The 24,110-nt window shown below is 42.4% G+C and overlaps 1 protein-coding gene across 4 annotated transcripts in view; it reads left to right on the top strand.

Moving 5' to 3' along the window:
• The first annotated feature begins 8,030 nt into the window (after positions 1 to 8,030).
• SGSM2 (small G protein signaling modulator 2) overlaps positions 8,031 to 24,110 on the top strand; it is a 507,049-nt gene continuing 490,969 nt past the window's right edge. For all 4 annotated transcript variants that reach the window (XM_082247004.1, XM_082247002.1, XM_082247003.1 and 1 more), the window contains exon 1: positions 8,031 to 8,220. In XM_082247004.1, coding sequence (XP_082103130.1) covers positions 8,164 to 8,220 — 57 coding nt within the window. In that variant the 5' untranslated portion in view covers positions 8,031 to 8,163. The remainder of the gene's footprint in view (positions 8,221 to 24,110) is intronic.

Raw genomic sequence — 24,110 nt, 5'->3', positions numbered from 1 at the left:
CCTTACAGGGTTAAAAGAAGAATAGGTGCTTATTCAGAAGAGGTATCTACAAAGGCCTCTTTAGAAATATGGTCCTGGCTAGACCCTACATTTTCTCCCCTGAAATCTGTAAAAACCAAAACAGTTAAGCAAATGAAGAGTCTGTCCTGAGACATCATATAGATAATTTGGCTTTGTTTGTGAACTTCAGATGCCTTTTGGCAAACTCAGTCGTGGATCCAGAAGGTTAGCAAATGATCTCAGGTGCATAAACACAGTGGCACTAACATCAACATAATGTTCCTTCCGTAAGTAAAGTATGAGTAATACATCTGTCACTGTCATGGAGTTGTTTTTTTTGCGAAGTCACACCGATAATATAGTCAGCAAAACCATACTTTGGATTAGTGAGTCATGGCAGCATTGTCACCTGTGTGCTCTGTGAGTGACTAGAATATTTTGTAATAAGGGAACATTAGGTTTTTTTCCAAATAATACATTGCCTAAACAGACCCATTCAGTCTGTCATTTTTCCTCAAGGCTGTAAGAAACTCTCAAGAAAAATGTCTGAAATAAAAATATCCGATAGGAAACTACCTGTAAAATATCTCTCTAGGTTGCTTATTCTAAAACCATAAAATCATAAATAATGGTATTTCCCCTGATCCCACCTCCTTTGGTACAATAACGTTAGAGACCTACCCCATTGGGCTGGTGGCACTGCCTGGAGATGTTTCACTATCCAGACATCAATTAGAGCAGAACCTGAAGTTGGTGACACCTGATGGCCATTATTTATGTAACAAAAGGTAATGTTACTGGATACGAAACTTTTTTTCAACATGATGGCAGTAGCAAATGCTCTTTATTTAGGGATCTCAGATTGTAAGCTCCTTGAGGGCAGGGACTGATGTGAATGTGCAATGTATATGTAAAGTGCGGCGTAAATTGACAGCGCTATATAAGTACCTGAAATAAATAAATAAATACATTTAGCTTGTGACTGACTTTAGGCTGTGGCACTCTGAGAGAAGTAGTCTGGAGGAAGGTCCAAGCCACGGTCATCACACAATACCAAGTGATACCTAATAGCAGGAGGAGTCTAATAAAAGGAAAAGCCTGGGAAGGAACAGAGCATTTTTGGAGCGCGCCAAATGGAAAAAGGATGGGAGAAAAAGTGCAGTGCTGTGCTGAGTTTTCTGGACGTTGTTGCTTCCTGACCCAGGTGGCTGGACTGAGCTGAGTCACAGGCCCACAGTTAAGCTGAACCCCTCTTGATGTTGTCAGTCCTCACTTTCAAAAAAAAAAAAACTGCAGATAGAAACCCTGCATCCACCATTGTGCTAACTGTTCATAGTATTGCTAAGCTAGGCCTGACACAATCAGGTTACCTGTTCTATGTTATAGGCTGCGTCAACTTTTTGCACCCTATCATCTCTCATCTATCATCATATAATGGCTGCAACTGTGCATGCCCTAACATTTAACTGCTGCAATTGTGCCTGCCTCTGTCTAAAGTACTGTACTTATCCGCATCCAAAAATTCCTCTTCATTTCTCAAATCAACTTGCCAGGTACAATACTATAATACCCAGTCTACATACATACCCTTGTTTAAAAGTGCACCAACGTCTTCAAAGAGCCCAATGTAGCCGGCAGAAGATTCACATCAAAGACTGTAGTCTTCACTGTGCACCAACGTCTTTAAAGAGCCCAATGTAGTCGGCAGAAGATTCACATCAAAGACTGTAGTCGGATCACTTTATCCTGAGGGCAGACCTATGTTCACTTCTAAACCTTTAGCTTTCTGGCCTAAACCTAGTCCCTTTGTCTGCCTCAAGTGGCATAATTTATCTTTGTTTTACCTTTGGATGGTCACCTGGGGTGACTCATCTCATATGGAGAGCTACAGTTTATGCCATTGGGGTCAAAGTATTTGCTAGCATTTAAAGCCCCTGTAGGGTACACTGTGAAGCTATTTGTGCACTTAATATGTTCATGCTGGTTGACTTTAACGTGCCAATATACTCTGTGATATTTTTATGACTTTAACCTGCCAATACAGTCTGACTTTTTTTTTTTTTATAAAGTGGTGAGTCCAATTCTTTGTGCCTGCTGAGGTATACAAAAGAGTATACTGGCAGTGTCAGTGAGTTTGAGGCCTCACATATGGCTAGATAAGAGCAGAGGGCCCAAATCAACCAGCAGCTCCTGCGGGGTTCGGCGCTACATATAGCTCCACCATGATAAGTTTTAAAATCACCACTTCTGCCAGAAAGGAAGTCTTCTAGCACCAACTTTCTTTGAGGCTGAGATGTCATGTTGCCTTTCCTACCATGAAAGTGATGGATGACTTTGTTTTGCCTCCCATGCAGGACAAAGATCTCTAAAGTATTGCCTTCATGTGTAATCTGGGGCAGGGATTTAAATTACTTAAACATTTAGGCCGCTTTCACACAGCCCGTCCGTCAGACGGACTCTGTTTGTCTCAGCGGGGGATCGATCCGCCGATCCTCCGCTGAGTAGGAGGATGACAGCTGTTCTCTGCACTGTGTACGGAGACAGAGCTGTCAGTTACCCATACATCTCTATGGGGGAGTTGGATGGGAACGGACCGTCGGTCCGTTCCCATCCGATCCGCTGGACGGATGGAAAATAGGGTTTCCATTCATCCAGATTTGACGGATCGGATGTCAGCGGACATGTCTCCGCTGACATCCGATGCCCCATAGGGATGCATGGGGGGACCGTTCAGATCCGCCAAAAAAACGGACAGGCGGATCTGAACGGTCCGCCTGTGTGAAAGGGGTCTAAGATGAATATCACAGCCAGGCAACATTTTTAGCACTGGTCGGCAATGGCAGCCTCTATGTTTCTCTCACGACACATTTATTCTAAGGTATTTTGCAAGGGATGGGTACTTACTCTTCTATAGCCAATATGTAGCAGAGAAGGAGGGACTTTTAGGTTACTGGAAAAGTAACAAAATACACATAGTATAATAAAAATTTATAGTTTTTATTTGACCAGTTATAATATTTGAACAGTCTAAAACTGTACATACCAAAGTGAATAGAAAAATTACTGCGCTAACTTAAAGAGAATGTAAAAGCAGCTAACACCAATCACTAGACAAAAAAGTGATATACCAAATAAAAATCAAAAAATGTGTAGCGCTAAACTGTACATAAATGAACCTGATGCAACAAAACCCACGCATAAGTAAAACATCTAAAGAACTTCACCACCATGCTCAAATCCCCAATATTGCCTGCCTATTATTCTGAGTAATGAAAGTTAAAAGTACTTTATAGTATAACTGCAACATTATTGGAGAAAGATGATTGTTAAATACTTCCAGCTTCCCAGGAGTTTGTAGTGGGTAAACAGTAGACATGATGCAAACCATCTATTTGCAAACAAATGGGTATCAGCGTCTACAAAGCAGGAAAAAAGAGGCACTGACAGGGAACACAGGAGAACCCAAACCCAAAGATCTCATTGTTATCCCACAGGCGTTCGTGATCCCAAGCAGAAATCCCAGTCATGCTGTATGTTAATAATCTATAGAGAATCATTGCTAAATTACAGAAGATCTATGGACCAACAAGTTCATCCACATGCGACCAATCAGCATCAGATCTGTAGTAATACTTTGAATCTGATTGGTGGCTGTGGGATAATAACCTATCTAGCTAGACAGTTGTGTGCACTCCCTACTGCCAGTCACCCCATGGTGCGCTTTCTCCTAGTTGAAGCGGGTGAGCTTAGCTAGTGAAGGAGAGAGCGCATAGCTCATGTGTCTAATTTGAATGGCCAGTCGCGGCCACAAGGGGGTGCACAACTGTAGTGCCAAGCCGTCCTGAGAACAGCAGGACAGAGGGGGATCAAGAGTCCAGTGGTTTTTGCAGAGTGAACACTCATGCGATGCAATTCAGGCATAGGGAAAAAAAGGGTCCTGAACCCCTTTGGTGCGGATGCGATGCCATTTGAGCCATACAAAATGTATGGCTCAAATCGCACCATGCAGATATTGCATGTGATACACACAGGAATGCATTGCAATACCTGTGCGAATCACATACGATGTTCCGCACGCACCAGTGTGAATCTAGGCAAAATGTGTTTTTTTGCACATCCAGGGTGAAAATTTAGACTTTTTTTTCTTGTGTTAGGATAGTCACATTAAGGTAGAACAAAAGTCAAAACTTTTATTTTTCATTTAGGATAGACAAAGGGAGCTATGACCACTGTCAGTTTTTTTGCCATATGTATCCCTTAGGGGAGATTTCCCTTCACTTCCTGTCCCATAGCCAAAGCAGGAAGTGAGAGAAAATCCCTCCAAGGTGAGGGAATCCAAGGGTGTCACCAGGGTCACCAGAATTAGCATGCCTATTGGAAGATTTACCCTTAATTACTGTTCTTGTGTCAATATTTTAGATTTGCTGTCACTTTCGATGATAACAGCAAACATGACAAATAGAGAGAGTGAATCTCCCTAACGGGAAACACAGACAGCAATAAAAACAGAAAGCTGTTCTAATCCCTCCCAACTCCATCCAAAACTAAAATAACATTTTGCCTTTAGTTACACTTTAGATTGATGCACGTTGACGTGTGTTGTACAAAAGATGTACATGCTGCATTTTTATGGAACACAACTGTGTGGTGTTAACAAGGCATGTAGAATACAAATGTGTCCATGCAATGAGCCTGTGATGATCAATGCAGATCAATTTAGCTCCACAGACCTCTGAAGGTACTCTGTAGTAGCCGACACCAAACCGTCGGTAGCAGATCCTTCAGGTGCTGTAAGTTGTGAGGTGGGGCTTCCATAGATCGGATTTGGTTTTTCCAGAACATTCCACTGATGCTTAATTGGATTAGGATCTAGCTGCCTGCTTCCGTTTCTCCGTGGTCTTGTTCGGATGCTCATGTGCCCATTGTAGGTGCTTATGGCTGTGGACACGGATCAGCATGGGTGCCCTGACCGGTCTGTGGCTACGGAACCCCATACGCAACAAACTGCGATGCCCATTTTTCCTGTTTTTAACACATCAACTTCAGGGACAACATGTTTACTTGCTGCCACAAACTTTCAGATGCCATTGTAGTGAGAAAATTGATGTTGCTCAATTAAACTGGAGCTAAACCCATCAATTCAACAGTTTAAAAAAATTGTTACATTCCCAGGACATGACGGGAATGTAATTGTCACATTGGTTGTGCTCTCAACTGAACTGCCAAACCATCAAATATCTGCAGTCAGAAGCGTAACTAGAACCTTCAGGGCCCCCGGTGCAAGAAACCATGAAGGGCCCCCTGGACCCCTGGCCGGGGCCCTTCCCTTCAAGCCTGGGACTCTTCCCACTGATCCTGGGGCCCTTTACTCACGTTGCGGGGGCCCTTTATTACGGTCCCTTCCACAAGTTCAGCAGTGGGCTCCCTTCCTGCCATATTGGGGCCTCCCGATGGTGGTGGAATGCCATATCCCGGTTGCAAGTGTGACCTTTCTGATCCTGGAAGTTCACCCACTGGTGTCAGTAGTTTTTATTTTTTGGTATTTTAATTGTATTATTTTTTATCATTTTATGTTATTTTTTTACAATGTCACTGACTATGACTCTGTCCATTGAGAAAAGGAAGGAGCTGGTAAATTACATATTTACCGACCCCTTCCTGGTTCTCTATTGTGACACATTCCCTGTAGAAGCCAGCAGGAGAGGGAAGGGAGCACAGTGGGGGGGGGGGGGGAGCACACAGGGGCCTAGAGACAGCAGAACACAAGTGAACTGGATAGGAGGAGTGGCAGGGGCTGCATACAGAGGAACCAATCTCTTCCATTTTCCTCCTGCAGCTACAGGAGGAAAAAGGAGTACAGTGATTTCTCTACATGCTGACCCCCCCCTCCTATCCAGGTGTACAGGGGAGCTGCAACCCTTGCAACCCCTGTAGTTACGCCCCTGTCTGGAGTCATAGTCATTGGAGTGGAGTCATAGTCAATGGAGTCGTTGTGGGGCCCAAAGCAGTTGCCCCTTGGGCCTGTGCTACCTACAAATAGTTGGTAAGTGGCTTTGGTTATCACTCAGGAGATGAGGGTGGAATTAAATGTTGGGGGGTGCTGGTGATTGGATGGATGTTATGTCTGCAGCCTGTGTGGTGATTGTCCAGCTCGGTAAGGTAAACCTTGTCTGGGGAAAGATCCTATTAGTCCTGGGCACAGTCACACGGACCCCTCTCCCTCACCATGTCTGACTAGCGGCGGGGTGTGCCTGGTGTTCGCCTGACATCCTCTAGACACTATCAAGATCAAGGTGAGACCACTGGGTGGGGGCAGCAATGCAGTGGTCTGTGGAGGGAGGGGGTAGTATGGAGGAGGGATCATGTATAATAAAGGGGGGTAGTATGGGGAGGGGGGTTCTGTGTAAGGATTAGGGTAGTAAGGGGGAGAGGGTCCTGTGTAATGATTAGGGTAGTAAGGGGGAGAGGGTCCTGTGTAATGATTAGGGTAGTAAGGGGGAGAGGGTCCTGTGTAATCATGGGGGGGGGGGGGGGATATGGAACAAAGGGTCCTGTGTAATGATGGGGGTAGTTTGGGGGGGAGGGTCTTGTGTAATGATGGGGGTAGTATGGGTGAGGGATCCTGTCTAAAAATGGATGTAGTATGGAGGAGGGGGGTCCTGTGTAATTATGGGGGCAGTATGGAGGAGGGGGTCTTATGTAATAATGTGGGCAGCATGAGGGAAGGGGTCCTGTGTAATGATGTGGCGGGGGGTCCTGTGGAATAATGGGGGGGTAGTATGGGGGGAGGAGTCCTGTGTAATGATGGGGGAAGTATGGGGGGAGGAGTATTGTGTAATGATGGGGTGGTATGGGGGAGGGGTCCTGTTTAATGATGGATAGAAGGGCCCCAAAAAAATATTTGTCCAGGGTTCAAACAATATTAAAGACAGCCCTGGTTATGACTGATCAGTGTATATTCTTCAGTTGTTTTCTGGTTTCTGGCCTAGGCTAGAAAGATGTCATACATCCCAGGAGTCTTCATGGGCATTTTTTTCCTTTCATCTGAGGGTTTTTCTCAGCTTCCCCTCTTGCCCCCATTCCTAAGCAATAGGCAGATGGATTCCAGGAAGTAAATGCTACATTAATCATCTGCCCTTACTCAAGATGGCCACAGCTAGAAATGCTAGGGGGTGTCTTTCATAGTGATTTCTCAACAAAATAAAGTATGGAGACCAGTGGCGGCCCGTCCATTGGGGGCGGCGGGGCACCCCCAATATCCATGCGTCCCGTCCCCTAATCTACATGCAAGGCGCTGGACGCATGGATTCCAATGGGGGTTTTTTTTTCTTAAGCACGTGATTAGAGCCGGAGGCTCTAATAGGCTTCAAAAAAGGGTGGGCTCGGGGCGCAGATTATTATTATCACACTGATGCTCCGCCTGATGTCCTAAAACCCGCTTCCCGATTGGCCGGAAGGAGAGGCCATGCTATTGGCCAAGGAGGAGATGCAGGGGAAGCCGCCGCCGCTGCCTGCCCTCCACGTATGTATAGGGTGAGTGAGCCGGCGAGCTGGTGTAATGGTGGGGGGCGGTATGGTGTGGTCCGTCTGCCGCCCCCCATCCCATGGAGCACCAGCCGCCACTGATGGAGACATGGATGTTTGCTTTGAAAATTAAATATGAATGAAATAGTGTTTCCAGTTTGTGGAGCTCAGATGCAGAAATCTCCATTATTTCTATTAAAATAAAATGTCATTATTGGGTGGACAGCCATGGTAGAGGAGAATTGATAGATAACACAGGATCCCGATGAATGCATTCCCTGGATGAAGTGTGTGTATACTTCTCTCCAAGTCTCCATCACTTCCCCACCCTGCTCCTCCCCCCCCCTCCTCCCCCTCCTCCCCCTCCTTGGTTGTCATGGACGCGCCCGGGACGCGGACAGCCCGCTGCCCATTAGAAGAGGGCGGGACTGTGAACGCAAAAAGGAGGAGGGCGGGGCAGCCGACCGCGTGACGTCACGGCGAGTTCTGGGGAATGACAGCAGCAGCATCAGCATCAGCAGCAGTAGGGGGAGCATCACTGGCAAGAGCAAGAGCATCACCCACAAATCCGGGCTAAGGTACTCCTGGGTGAGCAGCCATCCATCCTCAGCCATCACAACCCACACCTGTTCCTGCACCATGAGCTGCTCAGATGACAGCGTCAAGGAGAAGCTTCTATGGAACGTCAAGAAGGAGGTAGATGGAACATTACACACGTGTGCTCATTGTATGTACAGCCTGGGAGACCATTGTCACCATAATGGCCATCTGATGTCCCCAGCACACTCCATTCAGTGTGTGTACAGATGTGTAGATGAGCAGAGGGTGCAGGCAGGGTGATGATTGTATGTACAGAACATACATGTACTCCTTCACCATGGAGGATCCATTCCCTTATCACAGCTGTGTACATCCCTGCAGGCTGCCCTCCATCTCTACACATTGCACCACAACTCTTCTACTTGGTGCCATTGAATTGTTGCTTTCCTAGAGAAACATTCATCCTACAGGGAGCTCAGAGGAGTTTCTGGAACATTACTTATTTATAATGGACAATAAGATCACAAAAATATTGATTGAGTGCTAGTGGGGGCTGATCTGTACAGATAAATACTTACTTTCATCTGCTTCTTTATAGAAGAAATACACTGATGGGGGAGGGGGGGTAACCGTCAATAATTATTTCTAAAGCTAAAAGCGAATATTTATAATATTGAAGCTTTCCAGTTCCTAGATGTGATGGCTTCATTACTTTTCCTTCTTTTCCTTTAGGTTTAGGTTTTGGTGATCCACCATAAAGTCTGTGGTTTTCAATAGAGCAAGTTGCCTTGCAGATGTAGTAGTTAGAGGGTTGGGACAAACCATTGGGGGGGGGGGGGGGGGTTAATGTAACCATCAATAATAATTTAAAGCTAAAAGCAAACAGTTATTATATTGCAGCTTTCCAGTTCCTAGATGTGATGGCTGCATTACTTTTCCTTTAGGCTTAGGTTTTCGTGATCCTGCCAGTAAGTCTGTGGTTTTCAATGGAGCAAGTTGTCTTTCAGATGTAGTAGTTAGAGGGTTGGGACAAACCATTGGGGGGGGGGGGTTAATGTAACCATCAATAATAATTTAAAGCTAAAAGAAAACAGTTATTATATTGCAGCTTTCCAGTTCCTAGATGTGATGGCTGCATTACTTTTCCTTTAGGCTTAGGTTTTCGTGATCCTGTCAGTAAGTCTGTGCTTTTCAATAGAGCAAGTTGCCTTGCTAAAGCTAAAAGCGAATATTTATAATATTGAAGCTTTCCAGTTCCTAGATGTGATGGCTTCATTACTTTTCCTTCTCTTCCTTTAGGTTTAGGTTTTGGTGATCCACCATAAAGTCTGTGGTTTTCAATAGAGCAAGTTGCCTTGCAGATGTAGTAGTTAGAGGGTTGGGACAAACCATTGGGGGGGGGGGATTGATGTAACCATCAATAATAATTTAAAGCTAAAAGCAAACAGTTATTATATTGCAGCTTTCCAGTTCTTAGATGTGATGGGTGCAATACTTTTCCTTTTTTAGGTTTTGGTGATCCTGCCAGTAAGTCTGTTGTTTTCAATGGAGCAAGTTGTCTTTCAGATGTAGTAGTTAGAGTGTTGGGACAGACCATGGGGGGGGGGGGGTTGATGTAACCTTCAATAATAATTTAAAGCTAATCGCAAACATTTATTATATTGCAGCTTTCCAGTTCCTAGATGTGATGGCTGCATTACTTTTCCTTTTTTTTCTTTAGGTTTAGGTTTTGGTGATCCACCAGAAAGTCTGTGGTTTTCAATGGAGCAAGTTGTCTTTCAGATGTAGTAGTTATAGGGTTGGGACAGACCATGGGGGGGGGGGGGGGGGGTGATGTATCCATCAATAATAATTTAAAGCTAAAAGCAAACATTTATTGTATTGCAGCTTTCCAGTTCTTAGATGAGATGGCCGCAATTCTTTTCCTTTTTTAGGTTTTGGTAATCCTGCCAGTAATTCTGTTGTTTTCAATGTAGCACGTTGTCCTACAGATGTAGTAGTTAGAGGGTTGAGACAAACCATTTACCATTCACAGGGGTGTTTACAATGATCAGCTTTTGTTTATGTAAAACCTTTATCCCAAAAGGAACAAAACTGTTTGCTGTAACTGCCAATAAAATATTAGCTGGCGTTCGGCTTCAGTTTGTTAGTGCATGTAAATATGCTAGTGCCACTAACATCCCCCCCCCCCCCGACAATGTTGCTGTCCAAAGATGTCTCTCTTGCTCCATCCAGAATGGAGGCATTCTAATACAAGAGGTGTGTTACTGGCTGGATCACCAGGTGACAACAGAGGGGAAAAAAACTAAAAATAAAAAAGAAAACTAATGCAGTCAGCAGATAATGACTGGTAAGCTGCAATATATTACATTTTTAGTTTAATACCGCTTTAACCCTTTTCGCTTGTCATATCAAGGCACAGTTCAGACACTCATCAGCTTTTTACTTTACGTGTGTCTGTGTTTGTATATAACAGTTCATTATTAAAATAAATGAAAAAAAAAGTGTAAAGGAAAGGGGGTTTGTATGTAGCATCTGAACTACAATATACAATGGGAGTAATCTACTAAAAGTGGAGCAGACAAAATCTGGAGCAGCTGTGCATGGTAACCAATCAGCTTCTCGCTTCAGTGTGTTCAGTTAAGCTTTAAAAATGAAAGCTTGAAGAAGATTGGTTGCAATGCACAGCTGCTGTGCTCTTAGTAAATTGCCCTTTATTTCTCAAAGTTTGATTAACACACGGACTAAAATTTGCAAGGATATGTGTGAAGAAAAACCATATCTTTCTTCCGCTATAGAATCTTTACTGGTTTCTGAGCACACACAATAACATGCAGATTATGTCAAAGACCAGCGTTTCTCAACCTTTTTAACATAGTGGAACCCTTGCAAAAACGTTTTAGTTTCGGGGAACCCCTGCTAAGAATTACTATCTACAGCTACCTGTACAATAGCATCTTGATCCGTAAGAAGAACGCTCCCTACATCTGTGGTCAGTAGTTAGAATGTTCCCTACATCTGTGGTCAGTAGTTAGAATGTTCCCTACATCTGTGGTCAGTAGTTAGAACGTTCCTTACATCTGTGGTCAGTAGTTAGAATGTTCCTTACATCTGTGGTCAGTAGTTAGAATGCTCCTTACATCTGTGGTCAGTAGTTAGAATGTTCCTTACATCTGTGGTCAGTAGTTAGAATGCTCCTTACATCTGTGGTCAGTAGTTAGAATGTTCCTTACATCTGTGGTCAGTAGTTAGAATGTTCCTTACATCTGTGGTCAGTAGTTAGAATGCTCCTTACATCTGTGGTCAGTAGTTAGAATGCTCCCTACATCTGTGGTCAGTAGTTAGAATGTTCCTTACATCTGTGGTCGGTAGTTAGAATGTTCCTTACATCTGTGGTCAGTAGTTAGAACGTTCCTTACATCTGTGGTCAGTAGTTAGAATGTTCCTTACATCTGTGGTCAGTAGTTAGAATGTTCCTTACATCTGTGGTCAGTAGTTAGAATGTTACTTACATCGGTGGTCAGTAGTTAGAATGCTCCTTACATCTGTGGTCAGTAGTTAGAATGTTCCTTACATCGGTGGTCAGTAGTTAGAATATTCCTTACATCTGTGGTCAGTAGTTAGAATGTCCCTTACATCTGTGGTCAGTAGTTAGAATGTTCCTTACATCTGTGGTCAGTAGTTAGAATGTTCCTTACATCTGTGGTCAGTAGTTAGAATGTTCCTTACATCTGTGGTCAGTAGTTAGAATGTTCCTTACATCGGTAGTCAGTAGTTAGAATATTCCTTACATCTGTGGTCAGTAGTTAGAATGCTCCTTACATCTGTGGTCAGTAGTTAGAATATTCCTTACATCTGTGGTCAGTAGTTAGAATATTCCTTACATCTGTGGTCAATAGTTAGAATATTCCTTACATCTGTGGTCAGTAGTTAGAATGCTCCTTACATCTGTGGTCAGTAGTTAGAATGCTCCTTACATCTGTGGTCAGTAGTTAGAATGTCCCTTACATCTGTGGTCAGTAGTTAGAATGTCCCTTACATCTGTGGTCAGTAGTTAGAATGTTCCTTACATCTGTGGTCAGTAGTTAGAATGTCCCTTACATCTGTGGTCAGTAGTTAGAATGTTCCTTACATCTGTGGTCAGTAGTTAGAATGTTCCTTACATCGGTGGTCAGTAGTTAGAATATTCCTTACATCTGTGGTCAGTAGTTAGAATGTCCCTTACATCTGTGGTCAGTAGTTAGAATGTTCCTTACATCTGTGGTCAGTAGTTATAATGTTCCTTACATCTGTGGTCAGTAGTTAGAATGTTCCTTACATCTGTGGTCAGTAGTTAGAATGTTCCTTACATCGGTAGTCAGTAGTTAGAATATTCCTTACATCTGTGGTCAGTAGTTAGAATGCTCCTTACATCTGTGGTCAGTAGTTAGAATATTCCTTACATCTGTGGTCAGTAGTTAGAATATTCCTTACATCTGTGGTCAATAGTTAGAATATTCCTTACATCTGTGGTCAGTAGTTAGAATGCTCCTTACATCTGTGGTCAGTAGTTAGAATGTTCCTTACATCTGTGGTCAGTAGTTAGAATGTTCCTTACATCTGTGGTCAGTAGTTAGAATGTCCCTTACATCTGTGGTCAGTAGTTAGAATGTTCCTTACATCTGTGGTCAGTAGTTAGAATGTTCCTTACATCTGTGGTCAGTAGTTAGAATGTCCCTTACATCTGTGGTCAGTAGTTAGAATGTCCCTTACATCTGTGGTCAGTAGTTAGAATGTTCCTTACATCTGTGGTCAGTAGTTAGAATGCTCCTTACATCTGTGGTCAGTAGTTAGAATGTTCCTTACATCTGTGGTCAGTAGTTAGAATGTTCCTTACATCTGTGGTCAGTAGTTAGAATGTCCCTTACATCTGTGGTCAGTAGTTAGAATGTTCCTTACATCTGTGGTCAATAGTTAGAATGTCCCTTACATCTGTGGTCAGTAGTTAGAATGTCCCTTACATCTGTGGTCAGTAGTTAGAATGTTCCTTACATCTGTGGTCAGTAGTTAGAATGTCCCTTACATCTGTGGTCAGTAGTTAGAATGTTCCTTACATCTGTGGTCAGTAGCTAGAATGTTCCTTACATCTGTGGTCAGTAGTTAGAATGTCCCTTACATCTGTGGTCAGTAGTTAGAATGTTCCTTACATCTGTGGTAAGTAGTTAGAATGTTCCTTACATCTGTGGTCAGTAGTTAGAATGCTCCTTACATCTGTGGTCAGTAGTTAGAATGTTCCTTACATCTGTGGTCAGTAGTTAGAATGTTCCTTAGATCTGTGGTCAGTAGTTAGAATGTTCCTTAGATCTGTGGTCAGTAGCTAGAATGTTCCTTACAGCTAAAAAAAAGATCATTGGTGTCTGCAGAAACTTATCTTAGAGGTAGACATTGCTGAAGAAAACCCTAGCAACCTCTGGAGGAACCCTGGTTGAGAAAGGTTGCCAAAGACAGTAAATCATGCCTATAAACCCAAGTCTACGTATTTCAGGGTCATAACCCACTTCTTCAGGACTGGGTTTGAAGTACAATTTAGGCTCCTCAGTAGCCAACCAAGTGCTGAACAAGCTGATTTTGATTATAATATTAGCAGGGACTCAGACTGGAAAGTTATTTCAAGGGTTCCTCCATGTTAAAAAGGTTGAGAAACTTTGGTCTATGGCTGTTTCTCAACCTTTTTTTCAGTCAAGGTACCCTTCAAAATTATAGACAGTCTTGAGGTGCCCCATTCTAAAATGAACGCAGCAACATAAATACACGTAGGACACTCAACGTTAAAGGTCATTTATACTTCCAGGGCGAATACACTTTTTCAAACTGGTACTGACTAGTATTCCAATGTTTTTCTTCTCCCTCACTTTTTCTCCATCACTTAGCCTAATGATACCCCAAAGCTGATGGAGAGAGGCAAGGGAGGGTCAAAAAGGGATGATATCAAGGCAACTGACATCCTCCTTATCAATTGATAATGCATGATTTCATCCACCCACCAGCTTGTATACAATTTTGGGGCAATTTTTAGGCATTTTCCGAAGGCACCCCTGAAGGAACCTCAAGGCACCCCAGGATGCCTGGGCACCCTGTTTGAAAAAGCTGGTCTTTGGTACACTGTGCAGTTTATTGTGGTATTCTGTTACATATATGGATTCTGTGCATGCATTGTATCCAGTGTGTTATTATACAGTAACTTTGAAACATTTTATACTGTAGTTACACATTTTCACTTTGTCAATGGGATGGTTGCATCTGAGGATTGGAAATCATTTGGAAATGTATTTACTCCACTCTTGTATTCTAAGTTATATTTGTTATTAGATCAGTTTACAAATACAGTTATACTTTATTTGTAAACTAAAGTGACACTAGTTGCAATCTTACAGGCACAGCAGAGGTAATGTAGTAAATATACAATTACAATGTAACATTTTGAGTATGAATGTAAAGATCTCACTGATAGAAGAATAGATAGAATAGATCGGGCAGTGGGATAAAGAAAAGTGCAAGAGTTTTGTTGTAACAATTGTTACACTTGTTGAGTTTGATAAAAAAAAAAAAAAAAAAGGAAAAGAAATGAATTGGCTGTTGGCCCGCATCCATTTCTCCATTTGTTTCAGTTTTTATGAACCATCCCCGCCGATCTCCTTGAATCATTTCAGACATAGATCTGTGTTTTATATTTTTAAGCTGAGAGCCGTTTCTTTGATATGTACAGTGAAAAGATGGATGAGCCATAACACATAACAGGCGTCATTTCAGCAAAGGCTATAAAGGTTGATCAATGGATACAGTTTAGGGTTCCTTTATTTTATTTCTTGTTAGTATTATTGCTGTTCTCATAGGTGGCCAGATGGCAGGATGTAGTAACAGCCTAAGGTTTGTTATCATGAAGGTTATAACTAGCAATCCTCACCATGGCCTTGTAGAGGACTACATTATACATTTCTGATTGGTGTATAGAGATATGTTTGATGAGATCATGTTTAACTCTATTTCCCATTTATGAATGATTAGTGGAAAATGGAGCCTTTTAGTGATCTATATTTAGTATATAGCAGCGGAACAGTATGTTTATACAATTACATTTATAAAAGATTACTATTAAAAAAAAATATAAGGCTTTTCTAAAAGGTTCATTCAACTCACAAATAATATTTTGTGGAGTTGGGTTCCGGTGGACTACTCCACCGCTCACTGGCTTGCTATGTTCTTTCTGGGGCTGGAAACTGCAAGGACCTCTCTGTCAGTGCCCATTACAGATTTGAGAATCTTTAATCTACGGTAGATAAAGGAGACTACCAGGAAGATTTGAGAATCTGTTGTATAAAGTAAGGTAGTCATCTGCCTGAAACTGAAATAATAATAGTAATATCAATACTAATCCTCATAATGCCCATGTGAAGAAAGTTTGGTGAAATTATGTTAACCTTATATTATTTAACTCTTTTAAACTCTTAGATAGCAAAAAGGGGGTCTTTCATTGATCTGTATTTAGTACATAGCAGTGGAACAGTATGTTTTATACAAGTACATGATTAAAAAAAAAAAAACAATGGGCTTTTATAAAGGGCCAGTTACCTCACAATGAATAGTTTGGGGAAGTCGACTCCAGTAGACTCAATCGTTCACTGGCATGCTATGCCATATCTGGGGCTGGAAACTGAAAGGACCTCTTAATCGTTGTCTGGCAGAGATTTAAGATGTTGGTGTATAAGGTCAAACAGTTGTCTGCCTGAAACTGAAAAATGAATAGCAATATCGATACTAATCCTCATAATGCCCTGTGGGGGACTACATTTCTGTTAATTTATAGGAAAACATTTGGTGAAATTATGTTGATTCTTACATGGCAAAAATGGAGCCTTTCATTGATCTGTATTTAGTACATAGCAGTGGAACAGTATGTTTTATACAATTACATGATTAAAAAAATAATATAAAAAAAATGGGCTTATATAAAGTCACCAGGCCAATCACCGCACAATGAATATTTCGGAGAGGTGGACTCGGGTAGACTGATTCCCACATTGGCTTTCTATGCCATATCTGGGGCTGGAAATTGTGAGGACTTTTTTGCCCATGTTCATCAGAGATGTAAGAAGCTGGTGTATAATGTAAATCAGTCATCTGCCTAAAACTGAAATATTTGTTTTTTATTGGGCAGGGTGGTTAAAAGAAGTGTATAGCATAATGCAGTAATTTGCAGCAACCAATTATAAGTAGTATGCATTCTTCTCTCTGCACATATTGAACATGAAATCTAATTAGTATTGGGTTTGTACACTTTGCCCTTACTGCTTCATCTCACCTTCTTAGAGAGGACCTTGCACACTGCTTATTTAGTGTGCCCCCCTTCCCCTTGCTAACATGTTAGGATAAATTCAAAGCCTTACATTACCTTGGTTCCCTTATTTCCCCTTAGAAAAGAACCAGTCATTGATATGACTATGTATATCCTAACATTCAAATCCTCTTATGTGTTCTCTTTTGGTCTGTTAAATATGCCCTTGTAAGTCATTGCTATCCTGTGCATTCGGATGTGTTACCTCAATCATTAGCAGGCCTGTCTAGTTCACCTATGTGAACTCAAGAACACTTCGCTCTTATGTTAAGGAGAAGAGGAGAGAGGAAGGTGTTTTGTAGTCTCTACACACTTCCTGCCCTAGGGTGACAACGCTCCTTCTCCACAGCGCGCTCAGTGAGTGTTGTCACCCCTGTACAAGAAGTGTGTTACTGGCATGAACAGCAGGTGAAAATAAAGGTCTAAAAAAGTCTGAATAAAGAAAAAGAATGCAGGTGTCACATCCAAGGACTGGCAAGCTGCAATATATTACATGTTTGTTCTTGAGTTTAGATGCATTTTAGAGCTGAACTCCAGGATAAGAAACATGTATTTTCCTGTTTTAATAGCAGTGCTCATTTTCTTTCTGATCTGTGCTGTCATCCAGCGTTAAACTTTGCCTTTGTGTAGGAGCTTCCTGTAAGAAAGACTGGTCAATGCTGCTCTCTCTTGTGATTGGTCTTGTACCCGCCCCCTCCTGTAGCTTTCTCTAGACAGCCTGAAGTGGGTGGAGCCTGCTAGGTCCCTCCCACAGCTCTGCTTTCTGCACAGGCTATGTGCAACTTAGTGATGATGTCAGACCTACCTTTCCAAGGCGATGGCAAAGGCATTTGATGCACACAAATGGGTTTATAGCTTTTATTGCTATTGAGGTATATATTTAATTTTTTTGTGTCTGCAGTTCTTCTTTAAATACTATAACTGTACAAGCTTAAAAGAGAAGTATGGGAATCATTTTTTTTAATCATACTTACCTAGGTGGATTCAGCATCGGTCCAATTCTGCATCTGTCCCCTGCCAGCTCTAACACTGAGAACCAAGCGATTGGCGGTGTTTGATCGCTCGGTTCTCTGTTCTCCGAGCTCCCTGAGTGGAGAGCTGGTGACTGTCAGTCATCTGTGAAGTGGGCGGGAGTAGCCGGATCAGGCTCCCAGTGGCTTGCTGAGAGGTTGAGCCGGGTTCCGGTCTAGGCATGTGGGCAGGTCCGGACTATATGGTAGCAATCTTGCCTGGACCGGCCCTCTAATGTCAGCCGACAGCAGGCTTCAGTCGGCTGTCTGCTGAAAATGGGTCACGGGAGTGCAGAACAAACTGCTTTGATCCACAGGAGAAGTACAGCCAAACAAGCTTTGGCTATACTTCTCCTTTAATTATATATCAATTTTTTATTTGTCCCCTTGCTTAGCTTTACCTAGTCTGAGCCTGACAGTTGTGTGAGGTCATCTGAAGTCTGGTCTGTGCTGAATGTCAACTGCCAGACCTAACTCACTGCACAGGGAAAGAATATGTGAGATCAAACTTCAAGTAACCTCTGACCCCTGGCACAAGCTGTAGTGTCAGAATAAGTTAAGCTAACTACGGGGCACAAATAATTTTTAAAAAGGTAAACACGCACGCTGTTCGGTCAGGTCCTGCAGGCTAATGCTTGAGATAACATATCCGAAACTCCTAAACTCCAGGAATTATTTGTATTTCATAGTTACATTGGCCCCCCATTACACCTTTCACCTGTGCCATCCTTCCTGCCTAGATGGTGACGATTTTCCATAGACTTCTATAGGTGTGATTGTTTGTAGAGGCAGAGGGAGCTGCAGGACAATGGAAAGTAGATATTCGTGGCTTATGATTCTAAGCCAATGGATCAATGGGACAGGGGCACGAAGGTGAGTGATATTTACAAAGCACTCATCTCACCTTCTTCCACTGAATTTTATTTAGTGAAGTAACCTTACCTTTTAAAATCCAAAATGCAGTTAACTTTTACAGGCTTTGCTCAACTGTGATGTGGAATTTGTTAATCCCCTGATCCAATAATAATGATCCCCCCTCCCCCCTGTTTGTGCCTCTGCAGATATGGCATACAATCCAGATATCTAAATGTGGGGAGAAAACTTAGCCTGAGGCTGGGTTCACACATAACTCGCAGGCAGTTCACACCGGCACTCTGCGAACCGCTGCGGGTGTCAAGAAAATGAATGACATCCCCAGATTGGTTCGCAGATCGCACTGCAAATTGTAAAATGGTGCAGAAATCAGATCACATGGGTGTGAACGCCTATGCGATCCGATTCCAGTGTGGACAAAAAAAAAAGGGTCTTGTACCAATTATGGTCTGAATGCGATGCAAATTCATCCATATAAAATGTATGGCTGAATTCTCATCGTACAATGCGGTGCGAATCACATGCCATGTCTGTGTTTGCACCAGTGTGAACAGAGCCTTAAACTAACCTAAGGAGTGACGAAATGTCATAGAATCTAACCACATGCATACTTGAGCCTCCCTATGCCTTCTTGTTGTGGTGCAGTATGGTGCATTGGATGCATTACAAGCTCAGCATAGTGCATTTAGCAAAGTTCTTAGTTGCTGAAGCTTCCATAAATAAGATGGAAACAGTGCAAATGGTTCTCCTTTAAGATGTAGGTATGGGGATTGAGTCTCCACCCCGTTTTCCATGTGCATTTCCTACACATCTTTAAATCTGCATTTCACACAGATATAAAAGAATATAAAAGACAAACATGAATGCAGTTCTATATTTATTATTACATAGTTAGGTGTAATTTTTATTAACAGCAGCAAATATATGTAAATGACTTGGTATTAGTCTCCTAAAATCTGATATACAGCAGAACTCAGACTGGAAAAGGGAGAAGCAGCACAAAGAGACGCTCAGTTTTGATGCAGTTCTCATGCCCTAACTTGGGACATACTGATAGGATTAGGAAGTAGAGTGACAGAGAGAAGAACTCATCAGTCAGCTTCTTCTCCTTTCACTGTCTACTCCCGGCTGGGGGAAGGACAGGATCTGTACATGTAAAGCTCAACCAAATTGCCCAATACTTACCTCTCATTCAGTTGTTTGACATCCCTCACTGGCCCTGGCATCGTCTACCTGGCTTCTTCGGGGGGCCAGACTGCAGGCATCTTTATTGGCCGACTTAGGAAGGAGTTAGTGACTTTTTGAGTTAGGGATTTTTTTGCCTGTGGCAAGTTGCGTTTATGGTTCCATAGACTTCAATAGAAACACATCAAAAATGCAAGCACTGTGTTTTTTATGCTTTTCCACTGCGCTTTTGATGGTTTCTGCCACATGGCAACAGACACCTCCCCCTAAAAAAAAAAAAAAAAAAACACACAAAACACATAAATAAATGCAATAAAAACATGTGTGAAAAAACGCAAAATGCGCTAGGAAAATTCAACAACAACCTGCATAGGTGTGAATCAACCTTAAAGAAGACTATGTGCATGTAGATAGATTTATTTTATTCCATAGCTGTATTTGTGCAGCCGTTGCTCCCAATATGACATCATAGTGGGTGCGGGTCCTTGTTCCTGAACTCACCCTGGGTGCATTTGGGGTCGTGCACTATGCAATGTCACCTCTGCAATAGGCCTCATTCACATGGGCCTATTTCATCCATGACCCGTGCAGGACAATGTTTTTCCAGCATAGGAATGCACAGGTGTCGCATCCCGTGCTGGCATTCCATAGCTATCTATTGGGACACAGCTGCTGCACAGACACATCCACTGCTCCCAATGTGACATCCATGTGGGTGCATCACCCCAAACGCAGCCATGGTAAGTTCGGGAACAAACACCCGCATGCATGTCATATTGGGACCAGCGGCGGTGTCTGTGCATCTGCTGTGCCCCTATAGACAGGAACTGGACTGCCTGCATGGGGATGCACAGAACACCTGTCCATCCCCGTGCAGGTAAACATGGCTCTGCACAGGGCACAGGGCACAGATCAAATCGCCCCATGTGAACATAAAAAGGCTGCCTGCTCTCAGTTATTAAAAAGGAGACTTTAGTTCTGCTTTAACTGCAGCAGAGAAGAGTCGATTGCCCCCCGCCCCCCTTCCTGAGTCACTAATCAGATTCAAACCTGAAAATGTCAATTGGAAAATGACAGTATGAATGTGATTGGTGACATTAGGGCAACCTGGTTAGTTCTTGTTTCAGGCGTGCTGATAAATATTTTCTGACTGTAACAGATGCCGTGAAAGAGGAACAGCTTGCAAATAACAGAAATATGCCGGGGTAAAGCATTGTTGGGCATAAAAAATGAATTTCAAATGACTCTATAAAGTTTGTAGTGGGAGTCAGCTCAGTTTAATTGCAGTACTAAATTATAGGTGGATTTTGGTTATTACTGCTGCAGCAAGATCTACATTTCCTTATGGCTGTTTTATTGATCATCGACCCTTCCTGGATATTTTCTCACTCCATATTCAGAATACTATGTTCAGATGTGAAATCTCCCCGCTGGTAACATATTGGAGAATATATTATGATGACAGCCCAGTAATTGTGACTGCTGGATGTGTAGGGGAAGAGCTGGTATATGATGCACCGAGGAATCGCTGGCGATCTACGTACCTGAGCTGTTTATTGAGAAAAGCTGCAGTGTGTAACAGGGATTTCTAATAACAAGGCGTCGTGCCATGTTTTCCTCTGCTGCTAGAACACCTGTCATGTAATTGTTTGGAGAAGAAAGGATCCCACACAGACGCCACGCTGCCTTTTTGCTCCTGCTTAGTCTACGTGGAATCTTTAAAACATTTATTAAAGTGCAAGTTCATCTTCTAGTACAGGGGTGTCAAACTCAATTTAATCGCGGGCCGCATCAGCATTATGATTGCCCTCAAAAGGACCGATTGTATCTGTAAGACTAGATGTCAAGAGCATCCCCTACCCTTACATAAGACGTCAAGAGCCTCTCCACCATCAGAAGTTAAGTCCCCCACCCTCCCTTACATCACAGTGCACCTCCCTTACCTTGTGCTGCTGCTGGGAAGAAGCTGGAGGCATTGCTGGAAAGCAGAAAGTATAAGGTCTAAAGGAGGACTGGAGCTCTCCTGCAGCTACATAAAATGGCCTGGAGGGCCGGATTCGGCCCATGGGCCTTGTGTTTGACACCTGTGTTCTAGTACATTAATAAAAAAACATGGATTGATTCTTTGAGGCCTCATTCACACGGGCGCTGAGACCTGTTAATAGGGAAATTGCATATTTCAAATTCCTTATTAAGGTTGGCCTCACAAATATCTAATACTGCTTCTAATATCTTGGTTATTCTAGTAACTTTTAGTTGACTTATGTCATTGGAATGTGATTGTAAGTTGACTCTATGGACAAGTCATCCCCCTTTCCTTCAGGAATTTGTCATTTTCCTTAGAAGATCATTTTGCTCTGAAGATAAGCTCAACCATTTCCTAAATACAAGACCTATATACCAAAGTCAAAACCTATAACAGTGATGACGAACCTTGGCACCCCAGATGTTTTGGAACTATATTTCCCCTGATGCTCATGCGCTCTGCAGTATAGTTGAGCATCATGAGAAATGTGGTTCCGAAACATCTGGGGTGCCAAGGTTCACCATCACTGACCTATAAAGTCTTTGCAACCATGCAAGCGTCTGTGGTCACCTGTGCCATGTTACGGGACCCATGGCAGAAACAGCATCTTTGGTTAAGTATTCTTGTTATATTTTCTAATACTATTTGTATCTGTCGTTACATTTAATACATTTTATACTTTTAAGTATGTGTGATCTCTCTTTGCACATATGGAACACAAACCCAAAAACGTGACAAAACACCTGTACATCATGAATTGGCAATTGCAGACACTATGCTTATGGGGCCACTCACCTGCACCTGTTCGCCTATCAAATTAGGACCTGCGGCTGTGTTTTTTGCAGCCATTGCATCCCCATAGACTTACATAGACTGCCTGCATGCAGCACCTGGCAACTCGGCTAAAAGCGGAAGTAAACCCATCAATTTTTGTCAGTTTCGAAAAACAGTGACATTTCTGGCATGTAGTAGGAATGTAACTGTCACATTGGTTGTGCTCTTAATCAGACTGTCGAACCATCCAATGGCTGGAGTCATAACTGATCACATGTGCAGCATCATGGAGTTGAAGATCAAACAGAGGCCAAAATGGCAGCTTCCATGGCTAAAAACGATAGGAGGGTTTACTTCCACTTTAAAGTGAAACTAAACCCATCGATTTAACAGTTTCAAAAAATAGTTACATTCCCAGCATGTGCCAGGAATATAACTATCACATTGTTTGTGATCTCAACCAAAAAACCATCAAATGGCTGGTGTCATAACTGATCACATGTGCAGCATCATGGCCAAGATGGCAGCTTCCTTGACTGAAAACGATAGGAGGGTTTAGTTCCACTTTATTCAAATGGCTGATTCACAGTATATGCACTTCAGCTCCCTTGTGAATAAGGTCTAATGGGTTGATCCACCCAAAAGGGATATTTTAATTACAGCTGGAGTCTGGAAGGCTGAGTTGACCCTACTTATATCTCTTGGCTATTCCAATAGCAAGACTGCCATAGAAATGCAAAGATATCCCAGTCCCTGACAAATGTAACCAATTATCAAGTATCAGTTTAACTATCTAGCATCTGCCAAAAAATAATTTTGTAGGGGGCTGACTCTTTAACCCTTCGTGCTCCCAATCTATATGTTAGCTTTTCCCAGCATGATGGGGCTACATTAGTAAATGTCCGCCCATTTGAGTGCCAGCAGCTTATGGCTGGTGATTCTCAATCCCAGCTGTCTATGACAGCTTTATTTCCCACTGACATCTTGGAACCTGAGTTCTGGGAATTGGAATGGTTCCTGATCATGTAATCAGTAGGTCAGCTGTGACATAGACATCATATGCAGGCTGGCCCTGAGGCTTCATTGACAAAATAAACCTTCAGGCTGCAGAGGAACACTGCCACCTTCAGGCTGGAGTGAGATTTGCAGTGGGATAGTGTAATTGTCAGATACAAAACAAACATATATTTTTAACCTGTACATTTTGCACATTGGCCAGCCTATAATAAAAGTTTTATTAAAACAGTGTGAATTCTTTGTGTTTGAGACGCTAGCTTATTAAACAAGGCGTGCCCACAAAAAAAACAAATAGAGCTTTCTTTTGATCACCTCTGCGATTTTTATTTTTTGAGCTATAAACAAAAAAAGAGCGACAATTCTGAAAAAAAAAAAAACAATATTTTTTTCTTTCTGCTATATAACATTCCCAATAATAATAAAAAAAATCAAATGTTTTCATTATTTTAGGCCAATTTGTATTCTGCTTCATATTTTTGGTAAAACAAATCCCAACAAGTATATATGGATTGGTTTAGTTATCGTGACTTCAAACTAGGGGAAAGATTTATGTCACTTTTATTTATTTTTTTATTTTTTTTTTATTTTTTTTACTAGTAATGGTGGCAATCAGCGATTTTTAGTGGGACTGCGACATTGCGGCGGACAGATCGGACACCTAACTGACGTTTTTGACACTTTTGGGGGGACCAGTGACATTACTACAGTAATCAGTGCTAAAAATGCACTGTTGCTATGCTAATGACACTGGTAGGGAAAGGGCTAACACCAGGGGCGATCAAAGGGTTAA

The sequence above is a fragment of the Pelophylax lessonae genome (assembly GCF_965119305.1).
Source record: "Pelophylax lessonae genome assembly, chromosome: 2".
NCBI classification, from domain to species: Eukaryota; Metazoa; Chordata; class Amphibia; order Anura; family Ranidae; genus Pelophylax; species Pelophylax lessonae.
This window is presented reverse-complemented; position numbering and strand designations above follow the sequence as displayed.